Source organism: Clupea harengus, chromosome 5, assembly GCF_900700415.2.
Source record: "Clupea harengus chromosome 5, Ch_v2.0.2, whole genome shotgun sequence".
Lineage (NCBI taxonomy): Eukaryota > Metazoa > Chordata > Actinopteri > Clupeiformes > Clupeidae > Clupea > Clupea harengus.
Genome location: NC_045156.1, coordinates 21,970,130 through 21,996,153, shown reverse-complemented (window position 1 = coordinate 21,996,153; position 26,024 = coordinate 21,970,130). Strand labels below are relative to the sequence as shown.

Genomic DNA, 26,024 nt, shown 5'->3' with positions numbered 1-26,024 from the left:
AGGCGCACACACACACACACACACACACACACCTCCCGTCTCCCCCTGTGAAGATCCCTAATCTCATGCATGGCATTCATCCCGCTTCTGACACGAGCGTAACAAATGCGTTGCCTCAACCGGACCCGTATCTGCGCTGAACCAAAGGTGCTCCCATGCTTTCTTTTCAGGCTGACACCACACACCTATGTAAGCTCAATACAGCAACTGACAGGAATCTCGTTAGCATAATCGAGTGTGTCGGATAAGAGCAAACGCTGACGGAAGGCTAGTGTGCACGATACACTCACATGCACACGCACACACACACACACACACACACACACACACACACACACACACACACACACACACACATTTCTGATATGATACTTGGGGTTGTAAAAAAGACATTTGTGTTGGTGCCTGTGCTGTTGTGTTATCATGTAGGTCTTACGCTGATGTATGTAGTCATGGGTTATTGAGGCACTGCATTTCAGGGCTCTGTTGAAGTCAAACAGTGTGACTGCAGACAGAATTCACCAGCTGTTTTACCTCCACTCCGGCGTCCTGTGAGCCTGCTAATGAGAAAAACAACTGGGGCTTGAAGCTTTCATTTTTGTTTTCGTTTATTCATTAGGCATCATCGGGCTGCTGGTTCATCTGCCTGTGAAATCAGTTTCGCCAAAATAGCTTCCCCCCCCTCTCCTCCCCTCCCTACCCTTCCTCCTCACCAACCTGTCCTCTGTCCTCTTTTCCTCCCCATGAGAGGAGAGGTCTAGCAGAAGTCATCACAGTGCGTGTGACTGCTGTGCATACCCAACTTCCCTCTACCGCTGCGCTCCCCCTTTTTTCTGCGGTTTTCCAATCTTGCAATTTAGTCAGCGCCTCACTCCTCGAGTCACAAAGGAGAACCACATGGCGCTGTTCCGTGCCTGTCACGCGTATCCTCCTTAACAGAACAAATGTCCCAAAATTAGGGAGGCGGGTTTTCGCGGGAGGGGAAATCGCCGGGCGGCTCAATCACTCCATGTTAGCCTCAGAGCTGTCACGGTGATTCGGTTAACCACCCGTTGCTACGGTGATTGTTTTTCTGGAGCGGGGATGTGACTCTTCGGTGACGGTTATTTGTGGGTCTGCAATTCAGTGGTCCAGGCAATCTGTTATCATCACATGTGTGGGTACCCAAATAATAAATGATGTAATGAGGCATTTCTTTTAAATTCCCATTCGCCAAGCGTGACTTGATTTTAAGCACTTTAACACAATATGTAGGCTTATATATCACTATGTATTAAGTTGTTACTTTTATAGTGGTCATGTAAACAAATAAGAATCAGTGTGGTTGTTATTTCTATCTCTCTCTGAAGACCTTGATGGTGTATCATGTGCAAGAATTCCTTGGGGGAACAGTGACAGAAAGGCCTCGGCTCTTTGATATAGCATGAAGTGGCTAGAGGTCATTTTGGTTATTTCTTTGAAATGTGTGATACGAGGCCATTTTCCAGATCTGGTTCTAACTCTCTGTCTCTCCCTCCCATGGTTTCTCTCTAACCTTTGGTCTTTCTTCATTCCATTCACTGCTCTGTTCTCTAGTAGGCTCAGTGTTGTGTTTTTCATCTTCATCTCTCTCTCTCTCTCTCTCTCTCTCCCTTTTCCCCACTGCCTCTCCTCTTTCTGTGATGCCCTCCATATTTATGTTTACTGTAAACTCCTTCTATTTTCTTTATCTCTCCTTCGCTCCTCTCCTCATGCCCTCCTCCCTCTATCTCCTCTTCTGTTATTCAGACAGGTCTCTTCTCTCTCTCTCTCTCTCTCTCTCTCTCTCTCTCTCTCTCTCTCTCTCTCTCTCTTATCAGTGGCATTAGTATTCCAGTGGCCTAACTTTCAAAAGAAAAGGAGGGAGAGAGTGGGGTGGAGGCGGGGGTGGGGCTGGGGTGAGGGTTGACAGAGAGAGTTTGAAAAGAAGTGAATCTTGAAGAGAAATCTCGATGCGGCCTTTAATCTAAACAAATTCTGACTATAATTGCCAGGAAGGTGAAATGGCATTTTCTATTACATTGAATGGAGATGGAAACTGTCCCAGACTGCCCCCACTCTCTCCATCATGAAGTGGATGGATGCATCTCTTACCAGAGATAATAGCGCACTCCCCCACCACCCCCACCCCCATACACACTACTGCCCCCCCCTCTCTATCTGCTTCCTCCCTGGCTTGCATTTATTTGGAGACTGCATAAGAATGTGATGCTATCTTGCCAGCCCATGCAATTTAATTACTTTAGGTCAGGATTGGGCTGAAAAGTGGTTGGTGCGCCTGGACAAATGCAATTTCTCCCAGATGTATTTTTTTTTTTTTTTAAATGTAGGTTAGTCAGAGTATGATGGATAGCATTGTAATCGGTGCTGTTGTTTAGTATATTTGTGTGTGTGTGTGTGTGTGTGTGTGTGTGTGTGTGTGTGTGTGTGTGTGTGTAGTTGTGTGTTTTTGTTGGTTGTGTTTGAGTGTTCCTATCCAGGCTGTCTACACTCAGCCGAACCAGTTGGAATCGCCTGCTGTTTTCATGACAGCTCTAGTTTCCACAGCCTCTCCCACAGGGCGTCTGAGTACAAAAGAAAATGTTTTCACAAAGCAAATTGAAACAAACATACCAACCAATTACGCTCAAGCGTTCTCAAGACCACTCAATTTACCCCAGTCCAGATGGTCCCATTTTAAATGCCTTACCTGCAACATCTTGGAAGATGTCTGCAGAGTGTCTAATTGGCACATTTGTCTGAACAACCTCCCAATCTCTTTCACTTTTTGCAGTTGCCATCGGTGACTCTTCTAGAGCACAATTTGGAGGCCACGGTGACAAGCACAGAGAAGATGGTAGCATCTCACTGCCAGGGGGAAGCCAAGGTGAGTCGTTTGTTTTGATGCTCAAATGCACAGACACTCCAAGATTGCACTCTAAACACCAACACAATTACTTTGTTTTAATCTAAACCCAGCAAACGAATGGATGGATGGGTGGTTGGTTAGATGGAGGAATGATTGGATGGATGTATGAATGAATGAACGAATGGAACGCGCAAGCGCTGTCAATTCACCTGTCTACAAGCTCATCTCATGTCCTCAGTATCCATAGCACTGGCTCATGCTAATATGCTAATATAGCGTAATGATATGAAGGAAAACGCTCACTGTTAAGTCACACTGTAGCTTCTTCTAGGAAGTTACCCTTTGTAGTGATACTGTTCTGATGGAGGCTGAAAAAAAAAAACATTTTAAGATGTTTAAGTGTTCAGCCCTGTGTCTATCTGGCTTACAATCAAAACCTACAGCAGTAATAGATCTCAGACAATGACAGAGAGTTTGATGAACACCATCCACACGGTTGGTGTTTTTGTTGTTGGCCGCCTCCAACCTCTCTCTCTCTGTGTTTCTCTTTGTGTCTCTCTTTGTGTAGCACTCACATTCCCATTTCCATCCTCCACCCACGACCAGTCCCTTAAAATAATAATGAACTGGTCTAAAATTGTCTGGTTATTATTATTGTTATTATTATTGTTAGTCTATCCAAGTATCCCTGTCCACGGTGAGCGCCTCTCTTCAACGCTGTTTTTCTTCCCCTGTCCATTTTAAATGGCCAAGCTGCGCGCTGCATCATAGCCTGAGGAGAAAGCGCTCCCTCCTGCTGACAAATGTCCTAAAGCACGGAGAGAAGGGGACACACACACAATCATTGCAGCCCTAAAGTCCACTGATTGCTTTCTCTGAGTGGATTGGGGGACAGCTGTCAAATTGAATATAGATTTTTTTCATCCCCTCGAAACACAGAAGACACTCCATCCGTCCTTCATCTCTCAGCCGTTTTGCCTCTCCTGAGCTGAACACACCTTCCTTTCCTTCTCTATCCGTCCAGTGCTTATCTCCTCTCATCTCTTAATTTACCTGAAAAGTTCAGGCCTGCCGTCCATTTTTGTGGTATTTTTATACTACAAATTTTTCAAGCATTATCACATTTACTGAAGGGTAGATTACGAGTTCTAATGCCTAATGCACCACTACAAATGGATGCTCAGATGGGCCTTCGTAAGCTTTGCTGCATCCCCTCAAAATCAAGTCCAAGCCAGCAACTCTCCAATGTGACCCATGTGGGATCATAGGCTCTAGTCAGCTGGATAAATCATCATTCCAAATCATCAATTTCATTACCTTCATGACCTCTTCAATCGAGATATTGGGCACCAGAAAATAGATTTGTCGTATTGACATGCTATTTCCTTGAGGGTATGGCACTGAGGTACAGCACACATTTAGTGAGCTGCTAAGACACAGAAGCCCTGCATCATTGTTTTTACTGTCCCCCTCACTCCACTCCTTCCCTACCCTCTGTCTTAATTCAGTAATCCCTGTGGGCTCGAAAGCCAGTGATGGCTTTTAAGAGATTGGCTTCTTTAGCCTCGGAAGGTGGGAGTAGGGAGAGGCGAGAGTGCCCTGAGTTTCTCTCTGTGTATGCGTGTGTGTGTGTGTGTGTGTGTGTGTGTGTGTGTGTGTGTGTTACAAAATTAATTGCTTCTTTAATTAAAGATAAAGCTGGTTCCTCAGGATGGACCAGCCATGTGAAACCAAAGTAACTCTCCATGGTTCGCTTCTGTCTTCCTTCCTCTCCCTTTCATTTACTTCCTCATGTGTAGGAGGAAGGGGTCACCCTCAAAATGACTCTGTATTAATCATCTGTTGGTTTGCTTGAATGCTGAGCAGAGGATTAGTTATCCGTTGGCCTTTGTGGATGTCTTAATCATTCTGATCCTGACACCAAATGGTAGCCCTGCCTTTATTAGCTTGACACAAACTTTTGGGTTTTATCTCTCTGTGTTAAATTAATGAACACACTAAAGTAAGACACTTTAGAGAACAACCTGTCTGAAATCCTTGTTGAGCTCTTTAGTAGCTAGGTAATTTTCATGCACCATATTCTCACACCACTGTTTTATTTATTGTATTATGTAACCACCCAATTATGTAGCCTTCCCTACTGACTATTGTCCAAGAATCTTTCAAAGTCGCACTGATAAACAGATTTAACAACATGGTCTATGCTGCACATATCAGTACAAGTTAATGCTAATATGGCTGTCTTTGTAACTTGTACAGAACAATGGTGATCGCACACAGAACGGTACCCCAAGCCAAGCTCGAGGTCCAGCCACCTCCATGGACGCCCTGTCTCCGTTCTTCAAGAAGAAAGCACACATCCTGGAAGTCCTTCGCAAGCTGGAGGAATCCGACCCGCTTAAGTTCCACCCCTCATCCTGCCTCTCGTCCTACCATGACATGGGCCAGACAGTGTTTCTGGGAGACTTCCCGGGGACCTCCGTCTCCCGCGCACCTCATTGCAGGCACTCCAGCTCTGACTCAGACATCCACGAGTACGCCAGTGGGGAGGGGGCACTTGATGACCGCAGTAGAGGACATGGGGGCTGCCCATCCTGCCGGCTTCTCACTCAGAAAACCAGCCTGGACAGCCTATTAAGGGGTACACCAGGACACGGTGGTTCTTTTGCTGCTGCCACTGCCGTTGGTCTGCCAGTTCGAGAGGAAAGTGTCAGTGGGCAGATATGGGTGGAGAGTCACCAGCAGGGGGCATCGGCAGGCGCTCCTGATCCACATGTCATCATTCCCTCCCTGGAGAGCACAAGCCATCCCTACACACAAAGCACACGGACAGATGGTAGAGTGGTGGGTGGGTCTGTGTCAGAGGCTACTGACCAAAGCCAGGAGCCAGGTGACGAGGTCAGGAGTCTGCAGCATCATAAGGATAAAGCAGCAGAGAAATTGTCACTACGGAAATCTTTGTCCAGAAGTTCTGACACCACTCTTCAAGCTGAAGATGGAAAACACATTGAGGCGCCACTGTCCCAGAGCCAGGATCAAAGCCAGTTGAGCAGTAGCGCCGAACAGGAGTGCTGTTACCTGGTGGTGGACACTGATGCTACTGTGAAGGATGAAGAATGTGAGGACGCCGAGAAGGTCTGCAATGGGGTCTACTTCTCCTCCAATGAGACGTCTGTGTCCAAGAAAGTGGCTGTAGATTCCTATTCCCCAGCTCCAGTGCCGGAGAGGAACAGCTCAACACCTCCACAGCCACAGCAGCTATCCTCTGGGAAAAGCAAATTTGCACTCAGCCCCACCTCTCCGCCCTCATGCCTTAGTGAAGTCAAGCCCTCCCCGATCTCCTCCCCATCACGGCTGCTCAAGTTCCTTAAGATCCCTGCGATCGGAGAGCGACCTCAAACTGCTCAAGCCTTACGCCTCAGTCCCCAGCTCACACGTAGCTCCAAGATCCCCTGCAGGAACAACAACTATGAGGTTTACCACTCGCCTGTGATGTCCCGCAAAGCCACCACCACAGAGAGGGAAAAGATTTCCTCGTCCTCATCCTCTCCCAAAACGGACACTTACCCTGGCACACATTCTGCACCCACATCACCCCCAAAGCCGGATGAGATCCTCTGTTCCCCCGTCCCTGTGAATGAGGTAAGCTATAGCAGCCACTCGGCACCCAAACCTAACCGAACCTCTAAAGGGGCACCCCCTTCATTGTCTCAGTCACAGAGGAACTCTCAGAAGGTACCCCACTATGAGAATGTGTCCGACCTTGCCGCATCGAACGGTTTGCCGCAGTTCATCCCATTCTCCCAAAGAGAGGGAAGCACCACAGAGAAACAGAAGAGGAACACGTGTGACGACAAGTTGCTCAGTCCTCCTTCCAAGAATTCAGATTCATCCCCAGCCACCGGCACCTCCCCCTCAGACTCCTCTGATGAAGAGGAGACTGACACAGAGAGTCCTGTGTGGCACAAACCCCATCAACACTTCAGCTTGCCTTCCTCATCATCATCTGCCTCCAGCAAGGCCCAGAGAGTCTCCACTTACTCCAGCATGAAGGACAGGCCACAGGAGAGAATCGCATCCGAAGCTGTTCAGCCACAAACTGTTGAAGCTGTCCAGTCAGCTCACACAACGGGCTCCAGAAGAGGAGACCAGCCCCCATCACTGCCCAAAAGGACGGTCTCTGTCAAACCCCAAAACGAGACTAGTCATCACCCTTTCAAAGAGCGGCTGGCTGCTCTCGGGAAGCTGAAGAGCAACGAGGATCTGCACCAACCCATGGATAAGAAAGAAGCACCGTGCATTGTGGGTAGAGCACCTGCGTCCTCTGCCCCAGGCAATAACGAGCGAAGCAAAACTGCTGAGCGACAAGGCGACCGCAATGTGGTTGAACATAGGCACTCAAAGTATACTGATTCTTTGGACGGAAAACCTTACCCCAAAACTAGCTTAGCAGGCTACACCAAGTATCCTAGTACATGCCATGAAGTAAGCCCCAAGTCAGCGGTAGCAACAGGACCTGCCAGCAAAGGAGAATTGGAAACTTTCTCTCCAAGGGTATATGTTGCCAAATCTGAAGGCCCGAAGATAAAAATGGGAATGTCATCCTCGACTGAGCCCCATGTTGTGATGCGTAGTTACGGAAAATGCCAAGTTCCGTCAAACCACCACAGCAAAACTTCTCCAAGTCCCCAGAGCAGTCCAACCAAGGTCCTGTCCAAGTCACCCTCGAAAGCTGGCCAGGCGTCTTCATACCCCCGAGGGATGAAGCCTGTTCATGATGACCGTGGCCAGGCACAGAAACACCCTGCTCGTCCAGAGGACAAGTCCAAGCTCACTGCCAGCAAGAAGAAGTTTGTCCACGCTGAGAGCTTCCCACCTCCTCCTCCTCCCAGGCCTCCTGTCGAAACATCCGCCAGCACACAGTCGCTGGAGGAGAAAAAGCCTCTCGCACCCCCATCTGGCCCTCAGTCAGCCATTGAGCAGAAAGTGATGCGTGGGATCGAGGAGAACATGCTGAAGCTCCAGGAACAGGACCGCACCCAAATAGTGGAGACCAAGCAGAAGACCTCCAATGGCATTGCCAGCTGGTTTGGCCTGAAGAAGAGCAAGCTGCCAGCCCTCAGCCGCAAGCCAGAGATGTCCAAACTCAGGCTCAACATGTCGTCGTCGTCCTCATCGGTTTCCTCCGCAGCCAACAAGGACTCCAAGGCAGGCCCAAGGAAGGTGGTAGAGAGCCTAAACATCTCTAAGTTAATGGAAAAAGCTGAAGATCTCAGGAAAGCCCTTGAGGAAGAGAGGGCCTACGTGAATGGGGTGGGTGTTGGAATGCCCCTTGATCGTACTGGGAGGGGACATTCTTGCGAGGTGGTGATGGATCCAGCACAGGGACAGCTTTCCCTTATGTACCGTGGAGTGACCGCTGATAACTTCATGCAGCAGTTGCTAAACAGGTGAGGGGGGCTTCATGCAGTATGACTCACTAGGGCTTTAGTGCCCCAGACCATGAGATGGGAAGAGAAGCAACATGCTTTTTTTGTCACTGTATTCTGAATACATTTCAAATTCAAATTCAATGCTGCTTTATTCACATGACTGTTTAGATACAGTATTGCCAAGACTAGTATTTCAAAAGCTTTGCGTTTCTGTTGTGCTGTTCCAGGTTGTGAGATGCAAATAGAAGTAACATGACTTTTGTCTACAGAGTGGACGACAAAGGAGCCCCCACTTTTGGCATGGCTCACAGACGCCTCTCGTTTGACTCCAAAAGATCCCAACCTTCATTCCTCCACCAGAGGAATGGCATGAGCCACACAAAGAGTAGGGATGAGATGGACAAGGTAAGGCCACTCTACTCTAAATGTAACAAATTTCGTTGTGTATCTAATGCGCAATGACAAATAAAGTCTATTCTATTAGTAATGTTGTTCTATATTGATGTTACATTTTTAGCCACAGTAGTCACAAGATTCACTACTAGCAGTTTGTGATGTCAGTGCTCTATTTCTACTATTTCTGTCGTATCTGTTTTGCCACATTAATGATCAGAACAAAAGTGTTTTTCCTCTCACTTTTACAATCCTACATGATGGCATTTAGGAATGTTTTCATTGCATATACACAAATACATTATGTTTGTATGTAAACAAATATGTATAGTTCTCAGATAACAGTGTTTCTGAGGCAGAGTATTGCATTTCTATGTGAATAGCTGTCTGAATTGCAGTGCATTGGCTCTGAAACATATTATGTTTGTTTACTCCCTTTTGTTTAAGGGGCCAGACATGGTAGGTCGCGATGAGGTCATATCCGACGAGAACCTGGCAGAATCCATGAGCTCCCAACACTTCACAGGTATCACCCCTCATACTAAATCTCTTCACCATAGTCTGATGAAGTGACCCTGTCTGCTTCTGCTGGCTAGCTGTGCTGTTGCGTCCACGGCTCATAACCTTATGGCCCTCGGCTCAAAACACATCACGGCCACCATCTCTTGTTAAGTTTTGACACGAATTGTAATTGCGTCTGCATCTGATTGATCTGGTCCCTCGAGGTCTGTAGCTCTGCCTGAGAGGAGGTGAATGAGGACATACTCTGCTGGTTGTTGGCTCCGCATTAATTTTCACCTGGGGGGACGTTTCACCTAATTCCTTCCTGGACTCACTACCCAGTGAATATATGGAAGTTGTCTGGTTGTTTTACAAATTGAATGTACCTCTTCCAGTCCCTGTATGGTCAGACAGCTCTCATAGGGACCAAGTCAAAACTAAGAATGCTGATCATTCGTGAATGTAGCTCTTTTGCCAAGGCTTAGGTTTAATCCTAGTAGTTGAATGCGATTGAAATAGGGCTTGTCATTTTAAAATTTCTTAACTCTTGATATCACTGCAGCTCAACAATGTACTCTATATTCCCAGATGAAAACGATGTCTGTGAATACATTTATTTGGAAGCAGTTTCTTAAAGTTTTTAAGCTTTAAACTTTACAGTTCCTCTTATATTGAACAATATCATAATCTCTTTGTCATTATCTTGTTTGTTGTCAACAGAGTACTTATAACTTATGCTACAGTTTACATTCACTCATCACTTTCCATGTGGCCAACAGGTTCTGGAGCCTCCATGCGTACTCTAGACAGTGGCATTGGCACATTCCCTCTGCCCGACTATGCCAGCAGTGCAGCAGGCAAAAGCATCCCCAAGACAAAGCCTCACATGGAGCAAGGGTTCTCTGCTTCGCATGGGAAACACGGACCCCTAATGAAGGTTCCACGAAAGGCACGTACCCTGGAGAGAGAGCTGTCGTCCCTGGAGGAGGTGAACCCATCTGCGCTGTATGGCAGAGGCCTTGAGGGGAAAGGGCCCAGCATGCATCTCTCCAGCACCATCCACGAAGGTAAGCTTCAATGGAGAACTGTCATTCCTGTGCTCATCTGACATTTAGGCTAACTTCATAAGCTATATTATAACCATATAAAGAAACAAAGAAGGAAAGTGAATGAATGAAAGAATGTATTATTGATACAAAAGGAGAGTTTAAATTCCCATATATTTATTTAACGGACAGATTGGCCCGACTTATCTATACATTTACCTGGATTGATGTACAGTATATTAATTTTATCTCTTTTTCACATAATTTTTTCCCTTTGGGTTTGAGCCAAAACATCTTCAATAAATTGAAAGAATACAATGCTACAGCACTGAATGCCAAATTCACTCATTCCCCTTCAGTAATTAAAGCTTTTTTTCTCTCAGAATCTTAATTGAACAGCAAAATATGGTTTTGCCCTTATTACAAACTTGTATTATCCTAAAAATTACTGTATTTCAAAGGCATGAGTCATTTTGTTAGCCCCCAACAACAGACTGGCCAATATGACTGTGTTGACTTTGTTGCTCCAATTTGTAGACATTGACGCCTATGGGGCTCATATGCAGAACCCCCCAACTAAGAACTGGACCTTCCCCAACCTGAAGGGATCAGCTGGTTCCACAGATGTCTATCTCGGTGTCCAGGGAGATTTGGAGCCATCTGCACAAGGAACGCCATCCAGAAGGGTAAGTCATCCCACCTTACAATTAGTCAGTTCATTGACACTTTCATCGAGTGACTAAGATTATAGTGAGTACAGATTGCTATTCAGTGCTCGTAGTTCCTTGGCACTAAATCCAAAGTGCTCACGTCACCAGCCGTTTCAACTGAAGGTTGAGTCAGACGCTCGTCCTCCACAGTGTGTCAATGTCTAGATTCCATACCACTCACTGTGTCCTACGAAGGCTGAATGTGTAGATTCCATACCCCTCACTGTGTGCTACAAAGGCTGAAGCTCTCTATGTGCTCAGTGCTAACAGTTAAGTCTCTGCAATGTTTACAAGGCATAATGTCAAGAAATACTTGTGTATGTAAGTGACCTATACCTGTCATTGTTGTGAGGGCAATTCAGGCCTGAAATGACCTACATGTACACATTAGAACTCACAGGTGTTATCCACATCTGTAGTAAACGACAATCTATACTGACAGTGATTGGGCCTCGCTCTCGAATAATGTGAATTAATTTAGGCTTTGTTTCTGTGGAATAGTCTTTCCGCATAACCAACTGGCATGTATGGATAATCTTCTCCCACGTTGATATTGCTTTTTCACTTCACAATAATGCATGCAGTACTTTAAAGGGACACAAGTGTAATTGAAGCAGGACAATTCACCCTCGTCAGTCATGTTTTGCCTGTTAGTTTCCTAGTTACCCATGTACCAGACACATCTTTTGCTACTGTCATTTTTACTTTTTCGTGATTTAAATTGCTATTCGCTGCTCTGTGCTCTTTGATGATTGAAATCACTGCTCTGTTTACTGACATCAGACTACCTGAAGGAGCTGTGGTTGTAAGCCAAAGGTGGGCTGTGTTTCAGGGGCAGTCTCTTCCTTTGCAGAGACTTGTGGTCTCATTTAACTATGAAGCAAGATTGGTGGCCATTTTTTATATCAAATTGGAAATTGGCTTAGAGAAGGGGGTTGAAACTCACACTGGTCATTCTTGTTAGCACTGGTATCTTATACGCATCACTGGTTAGTACAGCACCTTGCACTGATCACTAGTTACTACTACTAGGGGGTGCTTCAGTGACTGTTGCGGTCATTGACCGGTCAGTGCCATCATCAGCCAATAACCGACACTGAAACTGGTCAGTGACCATGAGCACGGGCACTTGTCCCTGTTGCTCATGCAAGCTTTATCATGATGTTATTTCAAATGTTCTTTCTGAGCTTACTTTAACCTTCTTAAGTCTTTTAATAACATCTAGTCTTCTGAATGTTTGAACAGACCCACTTAGTTGTTCTATGAAAAGTGCCAGCACCTGGTTAATGACTTGTTTCAAAAGGTCCTTTTTCTGAAATGATCACTGTTACCTATCAGGTGAGGGTGGCAATGGTAGAGGAGAACCACAAATGTTCAAGGGCTGTGTACCAAAAGGCCTCCATGCCTAACAAAGACAAACTCTAGGACACAAACCTTGAAGCACAGTCTGATATGTGGGTTACGGGAGTTGTGCAGGCACAGCCATCCAACATGCCTCCTCCTCCCAGTCTGGCTGACATTATTTTATATTAATTCATATACTCTTCATATATCTTTTGTACTTTGGAAAACATGAGTTTGATATCAAATCAGTTCATAATGTTCAATATGAAGTCCTACTGAGAAACTGTGAAGTAACTCCTCCTCTTTAGAAGAGATCAAAGAACATTCTGTCTCCGATGTCACCATTAAATCTGACATATAAACCATAATTCTGAGGGTCATTGTGACATTTCTCCATTCCAATGATAACACCTAAATCTACCGTACGCATTCTAACATACAGCTAAGGTGTGAAGGAGAAGACCTCAAGTTTACATGCAAACAAATACACACACATTCACCTACACATGCACGCACACGCACACACGCACGCACAAACCACATACATACGCACAAGCATTTCCCCAGACGTATTCTGCACAATCCTGTCACAGCCCACTTGAAAACATTTTGAGATGTGCATTCATCCACAGACTAGCACATCGAATGAAGTCATCAGTATGCCTCATCCGCATCGTGTCGCTTCCTGAGGTAGCATCAATTATCATGTCACACTTATTCTCTGGGTGGCGCAGTTGCACATGTGACTAAGCTAGCAGAAGATAGGAGGCTGAAAGTGGGAGAGGGGAGGAAAAGAAGGAGACAGAGACAGAGAGACAGAGAGAGAGAGAGAGAGAGAGAAAAAAAAATACGTAGAGAGAGGTTATCAATGCAAACAACTTCCTGAGAAGCCAGAACTGGTGTTGCCATGGAAATGATGTTAAAAAAAAGGAAGAATACTGTATCTGAACTATTCTTCAAAGCAAGCAGTTCTCTTCTCTTCTCTCTCCTTCTTTGTCTCAACCTTTTGGTAAATGGTACGAAATAAGGAGAAAGGAGGTATAAAAAATAAAAAAGAATCTCAGAAAGCAAGCTTTTCAGATGGGAACTTACTTCCCACTTATCCCCCTCTTTATCTGCACCCAACTAAAAAATTGCCTTTGGCAGAAAAATGACAGCATACTTCACAAAGGCACAAATAAGTAGTTATTGATCGTTTTTTATTTTATTTAGTTCAATCTCTTTTTTTTCCATTGATGTCTGGAATCCCATAATTTTTTTTCAAAGCAGATGTGACATAAAACCAGATCACCTTCTCTGAAAGAATAATGATATATGTATATATATATATATGACTATATTTTCTGATGAATTACAAGTATCTGTAATTTATGTACCTTTCACAAGATATAATGATCTGTGTGACCACAACATGACACCCACACATAATTGTACTTTTAAAGTCACAGTGCAGTTATACTGCAGTTATACTAGTGTATATTGAATAGACATACTGTACAGATATAGAAATATATATACTATTCATTCATGTTATTGTATTAACATAGTGGGCCCTCATTTCAGCGGGCAATGAGCACCATGATTGGGCTTCATGCATTAGCAACTGTGAGAATGAGATAGAATAGGCGGGGACACCTATATTTGCTCCTTTCATTGACACAAAGTAGACACAAGCATAAATGGGTTGTGTAATTAATGGATGTGGCATTGAAGTCATTCTTTACCAGCCAATCACAATGATTCGACCATACCTCATTAACGCTCACACAGTGTTCAGTATTTGTTCTACAATAGAGCAAACACAAATTTCCAGTCGGTTTACACCAGAAGAGATGGAGGTTTCCACACATGTTTGCGCTTAGAGTCTTGTTCGTGTTAGGAAGTTAGCACAATGATTTTGCCAAGTTATTAAATAGCTTTAGGTCAGGCGTGGTGGACGTGTTGCCCATCAATGAAATTAGGGCCCACTATGAATTAGCCAATAATTAAGTGATGATGTTTCTGTTTGTGTGTTGTTGCAGAAACAGGGAGAGCCCCAGGGACCAAGAGAGGTTGATCCCAGCAGCCTCCCATTGGCCCCCCAGATGGGGCTGAGCCGGAGAGGAAAGAGCCGCATCCCAGGAGGGCCAGAGGTGGGTAAGGAGGGCGGCCTGGAGTTGGTGAAGGAGCGTCCGGACGACATCCTGTCCCCAAGCCGGCCCCAGGCCCTGGAGACCCCTGAGTCCCTGAGTGACTCGCTCTATGACAGCCTCTCATCCTGTGGCAGCCAGGGCTAAGAGCTCACACCACCCCCCCACCCCACCCCCCACCCCCCTGCACTCTCCTGGGGCTGCCTTTGTAGGCCGTTCTTGGATCAGTCTCACCCTGTTGAGAGTTGGAGGGGAAGAGATGGAGGTAATGACTGGTCCCAGTTCAGTAGATTCTGGAGATGAATGGACAGAAAGTAAGGGCAGCAATTTTGACAGCATTTCACTTGTAAAGGCTGGGACATACTTCCACAATTATACTCTCACTGGGCTCAGTGTTCACTAGGGTCAAAGTTCAAGGTTCGGCTCACTAGGATGTTGTGTCTGAGCTTTCTTATTGTTCCATGTATGGTTGACCTGTCCGAAACAAGTTCTGCATCGTGTAGTAATCCACAGTGTTCACTGCACTCTGCTAGTTGTGCATGACATTTAGCAGGTTTTCAGTGAGCTGCAGGCTTTGTTTGCTTTCACTGCAATTTGTGTGTTTTTCATTCACACATAAGCCAAGCTAAAGTCTTTTCCACATGAAGTATGTACCAGCCTTGAGAGCCTAAGTGGAAAACACAAGGGGATGGACTGATTCCAGTTCAGCTCAAGGGTCTCTCTGAAAGGAACAGGGCTGAAAAGAAGGTGGAAGAGTCGGTGTGGAGTGGAAGTTCTACTGCTTCGTGATGTCAACTCATGCCCTCTGTGGTGACTGTGGGTGGGTGTGTGGCCATCGCACAGTTTCTTGTGATATGCCCACCCACCACCACCACCACCACAACAACAGGACTGTGTGTGGGCGGTCTGTGACAGAACCCACTCTCCGCCCTCACACACACACACACACGCCTACTCTCTGCTGGACTGCTGACACTGAAACTCAAAAGAAAAGACGGTGCGCTCACGCTGATGAGCGCGACCTGAAAACGCTCACTCCTCAGGTGGCCAGATGGACAGAAACACACACACACACACACACACACACACACACACTCACACACACACTCACACCTACACACACAGATACATACTATCACTCCCACATGTGTCCTCACACTCACCTTATATATTAGCACCACACACAGAAACACACCTACACATGCCAACACATACACACAAACAAATGCATACACGATACCCAAACGGATAAGATGTCACGGTTGTAGAAAAACAAACCTTCCATCCTTTCAGACAGTGATGCACCTTCCACAGCTGTGGGAAGCATCACTTCCATAATAGAGCCTTGGTCCTTGTCATCTTGTTCCTAAAATGATCAACTATGTGTGAATCTGCCACAAAGCTGTGTAGTGTGATCTTTAGTCGTAAGAAATCTGACTGCCGATAAAATAAAAAAGCTACATTTGTGCTCACATGCTTTTAAAAACTAAATAGATCTTTAACATTTAATGAGCCATCAGTCAATTATCCATAGTATCTAGGGATTGAATAATTGCTGCTGTGATCAAACGATGAGATTGTCAGGATCATGGAGCACTGGACCCAAACTGTGAAGAATAGGATCTAATGAGAACTGATGGAAACAAAGAGTTAACATATTCAGGTCCTAATTATTATAACCTTAGACCTAAGCAAGCACTAAAATGACTCTCTTCTTAACCCAATGAGTTAAAAAATGACCCATCCTATCGTACAACACATGGTTGTATACTAAGACTACGGACACTGATACCAGTAAGAGCAGCAGACGTTTTGGACATCGAGCCTTCGATCTACTCTTTGATCTAATGCTCACTGGAGGTGCCAATTCCAGCAAACATGTACCGTAAGCACAAAAGTAAAAAGGGTCTATATAGCAATGCTCAACACATTGATTCAACCCTAAAGGAAACATTGGACACTTCTGTGTCTGATTGGAATGAAGGCATTAGAGATTTTTGTGGCTTGGCATTGCGTTGGAAAAGGCCAAAATTAACATATATCCAAAAAATGGTCTCATCACAAGACTATGAACAGTTGTTTTTAGGTCATGTATCTAGTCATAAATAATGGCATATGAGCACAGGGATTGTAAATGAGTTTCTAAGATATCATACAACCTATGAGATGACAGCTTGCATTAAAAGCTGCATTCACTGACAAAACACTGATGAGCAATATTGGTGTTTGTATAGATGCAAAGTGATTTTGATGTACAGTTTAAACAAAGAAATAAAAATGCCGTTTGTGGACTTTGTCAAAGAGGCAGGCGTTAGAGCACCACCCACAACTGAGGTGAACCACAGAGGTCTTTATGATAGTCCCAAGACACATCAAGACTTTATTAGTACTTGTAACCCCTGAGTAAAATCTGTGATTTTTCCAGTCCTGGAAAATATGAACAGATATACTAAACTACCACATCCACGTGCTTCCAGTGGCTTCTCCTCTCACTAACTGTTATGTGAAAAGTTTTGATATCCGCATTCAGCAGAGACAAGGGTCGGTAAAATGTTCCCTACTCATTCACTATGAACCCTTGTTTGCCCACCTTTTGTTTCATTGATATGAAGATGACTGTGGAATAATGCAATTGGACAAAACCAGAGATGACTGTTTTTGGATCCTTCTTTAGACAAGTTTCCTTTTATCCACTCTATGGCTTCATGCTAATGCTTTTCCCAAATGGATTGTCTTCCAATACAACCTCTGCCAATCTCCTCCCTTGCAGTCCATCTAGAAGGGTTAGATGGAGGGCATGAGATGTTATTACACACCTGATCCTGTCCAAACTCATTAGACGTGGTGAAGACCTCACCAAATGACATAGTGAAGACATTCATTTTCTCTTGGTCGCGACCAAACTGAAAGGAACGCAGACAGTGGTAGCATTTTCATTCCATTGAGAACTTTTCCAATCATTTGGTCTAAAACCACTTCCTCTCTCTGTCTAACGTGTGTAACAATGAAGGGGATGATAAAACTGGAGGACAAAAGGCCCCAGGTGCAGCCCAGTGGTTAATGTGTTAATCAGGGCAGTTGCCCCAAAGAGCCCCCTAATTCCTAATCAGCTTGTCATAAAGATCTCTTAGAGCTTTCGTGGACTGCTCCTCTTCATGTCTTCATTAACTGCTTGTAACCTTTAGAATCTGCCCGTAGCCACTTCCGATCTTTCTGATGCCATAAATGTTTTCCCCTAGCCTTCATAACCTGTCCTTAGACTTGGTAACGCTGTCTTTTAGGCCTCCTCGTCATCTTCTTCGTCCATTCATGTAGCCAGCGTTTTTGAATAGAGCGAGAGTTGTCTTTGCAAAACCATGTCACCATGATAGCACTGACCTGGACTAAGTGGTATATCATATGTTTGCCATACCTTTCTCTTATTTTGTTTCCTTTTGTACTTGTGATTCAGATCACAGTGATATGGGGTGGTTGCAGCTTTTTATATTTATTTACTTTATTTATTTTGTTTTTGCTGAATTATACTAGTATAAAACTGTTTTATTGTTGTCATTGTTGTTGTCGTTCCTGTTATTGTTAATGGTGTTGCTGTTATAAGCATTTTAATTCTTACTGTTATTTTTTTACTCTTTGATTTCTAATGCTTTGTTCTGTTGAATGAAGTTTTTTTCCTAGCAAGGTTTGTCTTCTTTGTGTATGAATCTGACCAGAATATTCTCATTTGGATTTATTTTGTCTTGTAAATAGTACTCCAAGGTGCTATGTACATAGCATTTCCACCAGAAATCAAATGAAGCCATAGACAGCAATGTATTTTAAGGCAGTAAAAACGCGAAGATAAAAAGAAATTGTTAATTTATGGCTCAATTGAAAACCCAAGAAATAAACCCTTTCTCTCAATTTCTTCTGTCCCCTCGACTATATTTCTTTCACAGATGATTCACCCTTGGTGTATGTTTCTTGTACTCCAGAACACTCATGTTTAAGTCACTCACATTGACTCTGTGAAGAGCACTGTCCTCCCTCTTTCTGTTCTCCTAGCTCTTTCTACAGTGTCCTCCATCATCTGTAAAGACATATTTCCGTGTGTCAGGCCCATTATGATTTCACACCTACAGCTTGTCATTCTCACAACACCATGCACACCGCATATAATATGCGCCGGCCTTGATGCCTTTCTGGTGAAGAGACCCAAGACATATTCTTCAGTTCTGTGCCAAGAACAAATAAATTAATCTCCAAAATGTTTGAAAGAGAATATTCGATATTTTGAACCTTTAGGGTTGGAGAAGCCTTCGTGGCACATAGCATTGATTAAATTTGTTTGAAGAAATAAATGGATTGGAAAGATTGTCTGAGAGGCCCTTCAAGAACCTCAAATTACCAAAAATTCTCATTAGATTCCTGTAAAGTATACAGCTGGTAAGACATTGATGGATGGATACTAACAAACCTTCGGTAGTTACTTAACAATAATCAAATAAGCCACCAAGCAGTCCACTAATCATAACCGTTGGACTCTACTGTATGAATGTTGTCTAAGCCTAACCTACCCTCGCCTTAACGCTGAGGATAATCAAATCATACCTTATTGAAATTCCAAAATTAATAATAGAGTGTCAACAGATGAGTCCTTGGCTGGTCATGGTAAACCATCCAAATGAAGTGGAATCCAATGTATAGCAGATAGTGAGGCAATTAGCAATAACTTCAGACCTATACATATATTTTCCAAGACACAACTTGCCTGCATAGTATCAGAACACTACCAGTAAGGGTAACGATACAACATTTACAATGGTGTCTTGGAGGAAAATACTAACGCATTACTGTCTCGCGACTGTAGAGCATAAGGGCAGCTATTGAGTGTGTCTACGTTACGGAACAGCTACAGTCTGCATCATGAGCTGCGAGGGCATAGCCACGTACAAGTTTACACCGCGTTCTCTGGAGAGCACATTTGTCTGCTGACAGATGTTCCTCTGTGCCTCGATGGTCATGACTTAAAGTCCAAGTGTTTTTTGCTTTTTGGATGATAACAAACCAGTGAGAACGGGATATTATTGGATGGAGTTGGTCGAAAATGCTATCGTTTGTTCTCCTCACCTGTTTGTGTGGATGCGTCTTGAGCGCAGGTAAAGTCGCATTTTTTTCAGTCTATTGCATCTGACAAAAATATGTTTGTTCAATTTGATTATAAATCGATTGTCCTGATTGGATCTTGGTTTTGAATGTCCAGTACAGCTTTTTCATCTTTTGTTGAGTAAGACTGCAATTACGGGGATGCTTAATATAGACTTGACTATGGTTGTATCGCTTTTTCGTTTCAAATCCACGAACATCTAAGTTTATGGCAAATAACTGTGCTGTACATTACGCTTCATTAGAACTACCTTTGTTCAGTTCCTTCGCAACTGCTCACAACAGATCTATCTATGATCACGCTCTAAACACGCTCCTTTCACATTCGTAAACACACATTCCATACTAGGCTATCACTACGGGGAATAAAGTTTTTTGCAGCTTGGTTATGGCTTCATAATTATAAAAGTAAAGTGATGATATTTTTCTATTCATCTCTAAACGCACTTTAACCTGAACTTTCAATAATATCAGACAAGATCAGGGCGCTTAGTGCTTTCCTAACGCCTTAATACCTTTTCCATATTCATATACCATATTCAACAGACTTTCGCTGTCACGTCTCAAACATTTATTTGAAATAAATAAAGCAAAATTGTGTAGTTGTTGATTAAAGAGATGTCTATGTATCCACGGAGGTTTCTGCACACTGCCTCAGAGAACCAGATCGAAAAGTTAAAGGACAGAGATCGATGCCTCTGAATCAGTGAGTGGTGGCTTCTCTGATCAATGACAAGCTAGCTGCTGAATCCCAAATATCCACTGAACCTATTCGGTGTCAACATGTGTGGCAGATTCTCTGATGACCAAGCCCACGCTGCTGCTACAGAAAAGGGGAGATGCTTTCAAAATCCTACATGGATGCTGTCTCGGTCGCCATGGTGCGTCGTGTCTTACGCCCCCCTGTCAGTGAGGCACCAGATATTTTTGCTTTGCTGATGAGTAATTCCAAGAAGGCAGAGCATAACAAAACACAGACGATGTATGCACTGAGGAGCGAGACCAAGTCCAGCTGAGCCAAGCACTCACGCCAAGCACTCACGAGTCCACACTCACACACGCACACGCACACACTCCCGCACCCTCTCCTTCCCCACCCACACACACACACAATTATTAACCCAATCATCTGAAGGCTCAACAGGCTGTGTAAAAAGGATGAGAAATTATGTTGTGATCAATAGTCGGGTGCATAACACAAGACGTTTTAATAATTAATTTAATGCTTGGTAAATACCTCTAGACTTCATTTAGCTACCCTTAGAAAATATTCAGCTACTTTTGAAGTCACACTTTGAATGGTTTCTGCTTGTTTTGATGTTGAAGAAGTGTTTGTAATCTACAATACAGTACTGATAACACAAAGGAAATGTCTCCCTCTAATGGAAAGCTTGCATTTACTTCTTTTATAACGTTTTAATGATTAATTTAATACTTGGTAAATACTTCTAGATTTCATTTTGCTGCCATTAGAAAATATACAGCTACTTTTGAAGTCACACTTTGAATGGTTGCTGCTTTGTTTTGATGTTGAAGAAGTGTTTGTAATCTACAATACAGTACTGATAACACAAAGGAAATGTCTCCCTCTAATGGAAAGCTTACATTTACTTCCAGGCTTTAAAATATGCTAAGAACAAATGTTGCTGTTGTAAAATATGTATGGCTTTGGCTTAGAGATATTTTGCCTGACTTGGATGAGGATGAACAACTTGTTTAATTTATTCTCTTAGAGAAATGTCTTTTTCCAAATATAAGAACTCTCAACGTTCTTTGTCTAGATGTGTGTGCTTTGTAGAACTGTGATGTTTGGCACGAGAAAGTAACACAAACCTTTTGGGTGCTGTGTGGGAAGGCATCCCAGTGTGTGAGCGTTGTGTGTGTGTCTCAGTCTGGCCACTGCAGATGCAATGTTACCACTGTGAGGAGAGCCCGCTGGACAATGACTGCTCCTCACCAAAGTTCATCGTCAACTGCACAGTCAACATCCAAAATGCCTGTCAGCAGGAGGTGATCTACGGCCAAGACGGTAGGCTCAGAAATGGACAATGTGCACAGATGCTGAAGGATAACATAGAAACAGCAAAACAAGCAATGCAGCAGCTGTACACTGACCTAACGTTACATTAGAACCTGTCAGTAGTGAACAAACTAAGGCATGAACAGTATGTGAACACTCAGTCCTGTTCTGGAGGGTGGTAGGCAGGGGGCTAGCAAGCCAGGGGGAAAGACTGATAGGGAGCCCAGCACTGAACAGGAGCTCTGCAAAATGGCAGGCAGTTTAGATTTTTGATATTTAGACAAAGGAGGGTTGAGATTTTTAAGGAGGTCTGCAAGTTCCAGCGTCATCCCAGTCAGTCAGTCAGTTAAGTTATTTAAAGTGTTTCCAATAGAAAGAAACTGAGTTGTTATGAAGTGTTGAGCAATTGAGCTATTGTGTTGTGCAACCCACTTCTGAAATTTATTTTTCTTTGATAACACTTCAAACACCTTTCTTGGAATAAAGGTGCAGACAGCCAGTAATGGATTCAACTCATTAAATGTGATTCCCTAAGGGGCTGTTGGCAATGCTGGCTGCCACGACAACCCTCTGCCAATAGTAGCATCCTGTAAGACTTCCATGGTGAAACTGGGTCAGGAATGTTGACACCTGAAATCAATGTTGTCCGTCTCATTGTGTGTCTACCAGGATTATGGACAGTTGATTAAAACCACCATTTTTAACTGACTTGTCAAACATGTTGTTCCCCGTCTCTCTGGTAGGAGTGGTCACGTACCGCAAACAATGTGCGTCCCACAGCACGTGCCTGATCACCTCAGCAGGGTACCAGTCCTTCTGCAACCCGGGGCGCAGAGGCTCCATCTGCATCACCTGTTGCAATACCCCACTCTGCAATGGCCCCCGGCCCCCCCGCTACAACCCTGCGCCACGCCACGGCCCACTCAATCCCACGCTCCTTCTGCTTCTCGCCGTCGCCATGGGCGCGCTGCCCACCCCCCTGTTGTGAGGCTGGCCCACTGTGAAACCACAGTTACAGGGGCTTTCTTTGCGCCCAGCAAAAAAAAAAAAAAGATTAAAGAAAGAGAACCGCACACACTCACACACACAAAATAAACAACTAAATCTTTTTTTTCAGTTCCTGATCTGAAATGTCTTTTGAAACTCTTGTGGTGTCTTATCAGATCAAGCTCTTTGGAAGCCAGTCCTGTGGGGGACTTTCAGAGACTTGACAGAATGTATTTCTGGAATCCAATATGATTTTCCCCAGAAACATTTTAACACCATTGGTATTTTTGGGGGAGAGGGAAAAGGCAGCACACTTGGAGCCATTATCACTCCTCTGTAGCTTACTGTGTCTCAGACTACACCACGGCTGCAGAGATGCTTTTCCCTTTTTCAGCACTTCTCTCTCATTCATTCACACTAATTGCATTGGAAGATGTATGTCCCCTGCTTGTGCTCCCTATACCTCACTGAACTTAAACACCCATGACATGGTAATATTCTACCATTTTCTTTTGACATGAAGAATTGAGAACCTGGAGTCAGTTATGCGATGCCTCTTGGCACATTCTTGAATCTATGTCTGGTCATATGTTTACCAACCAGGTGCATTTTGTGTGTGTAGTGAAATAAAAAGAAAAAATGTCTGCTGACTGTAGTCATTGAGTATGTGAAAAGTGATAGTGACTAAAAAAAGCTACAGTTTTTGGTGTCAAAAGCAAAGAAATCTGAAACGTTGAGAAATCTACTTTTAATTGACAGCCACAGGCACGCGGCAGGTTCCATGTCATGATTGCCATTCACTAAAATCAATTATCCTTTCCCTTAAAACATGTTTGGCAGCAAGGCATGTTCACAGTGAAGTGAGAGATTGGCCCATGAATTGGTATCATTCTCTCCATTACCTGGTACATTTTCTGTGGAAGGCCATACAGTACAGCAATGATATGTGGGCATCTTTATAAAACACACATACATGTATAAATATGAGTACAAGGACGTGTTCAAGTATCTTTGAGAGTGGCACATGTTTGAAACCAGTCCAGAGACTGAAGCCACAATTAAGCATAGGAAATCAATCACACATCCAGCCCACAAAACGGGCTCAGCAACTACTCAGTGAGCTCAATATAATGACATATCCTACAAATGGCTTTGCTCCATCCTTGTGTTTTCTACTGCGAGTGAAAATAGTGGTCCAGTGGTCCGTGTCAGATGTCTTTGTGCATCCAGAATATGGCCATGCCTTTGGCATCTCGGTATGGGGTCACATCGAGCGTCTGAACCCCAGGAGGTGAGTTGGCAGTCTGGGGGGAGGTGGGGGGAGGTGGGAGTGTAGGAGCAGGAGGAGGTGGAGGTGGAGGGAGAGAAGAAGGTAGAGGAGGAGGAGGGGGTGGAGAAATAGATGGAAATGGTGATGGAGGAGGAGGGGGAGGAAGGCTAGACGGAGGAGGAGGGACAGAGCCAGGTGGAGGTGGTGGAGGAGGAGGGGCAGGCAGAGGTGGAGCAGAGGGTAGTGGGTGGGAAGGCTCAGCTTTCCTGACGGCCAGTTTTGTATGTCCATCCCCTCCTCCACCCATCCCCGCAACCTCTCTCTGTCCCTCCTCCACCTCCTGCTTCTGTGGTGCCCGGCAAAACTTGTGCAGGAGCTCCGTGGGCACGATGTTGCCCAGGTTGCCCAAATTCTGCACAGGCACGGACAGCACATAGCCCAAGTGTGCGTAGAAGTTCTGCTGATCATGCGTAGTGAGACACAGCCGCGTGTACCCCCTCTTGCGCGTATACACCTCCACCCCTTCCATCAGCGCCCTCCCAAGCCCCTTCCCTCTTTCCGCCAGTGACACCACCACCGACTCCACGAAGAGGCTCCGGCTGCCCAGGACCTTGGAGAGGCGGGCGTGGCCCAGCAGGGTGTCCGGGGTGCCCGAGTCTAGCGGGTGAGGGCGCAGCAGCAGTAGACAGACGGGGAAGGCTGAGCAGGACTGGCGCAGGGAGTGGACGCGGGCTCCTTGACTCCGGCTCCACTGGGTGTTTAGGAGCTGCGCGCATGCGTCCACCAGCTCCCAACGCTCGTGCAGGGGGACCACACGCAGCTTTCCGTCACTCCTGAGGGGGCAAGAGTGTCACAGATGGATGAGCACAAACATGGACAAACGTGGCTTTCGCACACACACGGTCACACAGTGCATTTTATGTAGTTGGTGAAACCAGCCTGTAGGCATATTCCTTTGTTTTAATGATAATAAATCTGTTTGTACTAACTATAATTATCAAATTCAAAAGTAGGCCCAGGTTGAATGTGTAGACTAAATAAAACCGTCTACAAAACGTTATAACCCAAGTCCATTGATGGGCTATTTATACATTGTGTTCATATAGTAGTCATGCAGACTAGTCAAACAACAAGTGAACAGTTTCAAACTAAGAGCAAAGTACAAGATGCAACCTTCCCACGCACCGAAATATATTTGAACGATTAACGTTGTTCTCTACAACTAGCCCTCCCGTTTATCAAACACAGCCAACCAAATAAGGAGGGACAGACGGATGGACGGGCAAGCCAACCACTGACTGAATATAGTAATACTAGTTTTCTATATTTGTGTGACTGATCCAATGGGTTCACTACAGTAACATTAAGTTCTGAGACCTAAGTCATACATAGCATACGTGCTTACAATGACGATATTTGAGCCAATATTTGTAAAGCAACTACAGCAGAATCCAATAGTATGTTTGCCTATTGGACGTATAGGTTAATGTTAACTTGAAAGTTGCTTGCAGGCTGATGTTAGCTACAAGGATAACAGGCATGCTAACTTGTAAGAGGGATAGGACAACACTACATACATGGTGGTCCGAGTCTCTTTCAGCACCGTTATAGCACATGGAAGGTAACATTTAGAATGAAAAGACCGTGGATATGTGGAACGCGTTCAAAGTAACTTTTGGACATCTCGCTGATCCACGGTCGGCAACTGTCAGCTGTTTTCACCACGCTTGTGCTACTGTTGAATGAAGACGACGTCTCGCTTCCACGTTCAAGACAAGCTTACAGTTGATCAGAAAGACACAGAGGAAACACATTGCCATCTAGTGGAAAGAAGGGGATAGTTCTCCACTGTATTTTCCAGAGGTTCTACAAGAATCCACGGTCGACAGGCTGATGTCACATAACAGTTTTTCTGTAAGGGATAATGTATAGTCCGCCGGTCACGGTTACTTGCCAAAACGATAAAAGACTGATGGAGATCATTTCCAAACACTGTTAATGACTTAAGAATATAATAATCAAGTACCTTGTATTATTAATTACCTTATATGAATCATTATGTAAGCAGGAACATGGCTTTTCTGTGTTTCTGCGTGTGTGTAACTTAAAATATTAGGTGCCACTTAGTCTGCATATCTACAAGAGCATGTTTAGACCAGAGGTGATAAGCTTCTTCCGACCTTG

The 26,024-nt window shown here is 44.5% G+C and overlaps 3 protein-coding genes across 6 annotated transcripts in view; 2 read left to right on the top strand and 1 right to left on the bottom strand.

Annotated features, from left to right (window-relative positions):
* nckap5l (NCK-associated protein 5-like) overlaps window positions 1-18,325 on the top strand; it is a 68,053-nt gene extending 49,728 nt beyond the window's left edge. For all 4 annotated transcript variants that reach the window (XM_031568106.2, XM_031568105.2, XM_031568104.2 and 1 more), the window contains 7 exons: window positions 2,792-2,884; window positions 5,126-8,316; window positions 8,568-8,703; window positions 9,139-9,217; window positions 9,972-10,259; window positions 10,776-10,924; window positions 14,314-18,325. In XM_031568106.2, the coding sequence (XP_031423966.1) occupies window positions 2,792-2,884; window positions 5,126-8,316; window positions 8,568-8,703; window positions 9,139-9,217; window positions 9,972-10,259; window positions 10,776-10,924; window positions 14,314-14,568 (4,191 nt within the window). In that variant the 3' untranslated portion in view covers window positions 14,569-18,325. The remainder of the gene's footprint in view (window positions 1-2,791; window positions 2,885-5,125; window positions 8,317-8,567; window positions 8,704-9,138; window positions 9,218-9,971; window positions 10,260-10,775; window positions 10,925-14,313) is intronic.
* A 3,143-nt stretch (window positions 18,326-21,468) lies between these two features.
* On the top strand, window positions 21,469-22,571 carry LOC105897845 (ly6/PLAUR domain-containing protein 1-like). The gene is made up of 2 exons (XM_031568109.2): window positions 21,469-21,592; window positions 22,327-22,571. Exons 1-2 carry the CDS (start codon window positions 21,469-21,471, stop codon window positions 22,569-22,571), a joined length of 369 nt encoding a protein of 122 aa, XP_031423969.2.
* A 732-nt stretch (window positions 22,572-23,303) lies between these two features.
* On the bottom strand, window positions 23,304-25,629 carry naa80 (N(alpha)-acetyltransferase 80, NatH catalytic subunit). The gene is made up of 3 exons (XM_042707735.1): window positions 25,418-25,629; window positions 23,992-24,673; window positions 23,304-23,928 (listed from the first exon to the last, which is right to left on the bottom strand). Coding segments are annotated over exons 1-3 (834 nt in total). The 5' UTR covers window positions 25,420-25,629; the 3' UTR covers window positions 23,304-23,778.
* Between the last annotated feature and the right edge of the window lie 395 nt (window positions 25,630-26,024).

Bases quoted from the DNA above. Each gene is read 5' to 3' on its own strand.
- naa80 (XM_042707735.1), bottom strand. The intron at 23,929-23,991 runs CCTCCATCACCA...TCTTCTCTCCCT, and splicing joins CTAGCCTTCCTCCCCCTCCT to CCACCTCCACCTCCTCCTGC.
- LOC105897845 (XM_031568109.2), top strand. From the start codon at position 21,469: ATGCAATGTTACCACTGTGAGGAGAGCCCGCTGGACAATGACTGCTCC. The intron at 21,593-22,326 runs GTAGGCTCAGAA...TCTCTCTGGTAG, and splicing joins GGTGATCTACGGCCAAGACG to GAGTGGTCACGTACCGCAAA.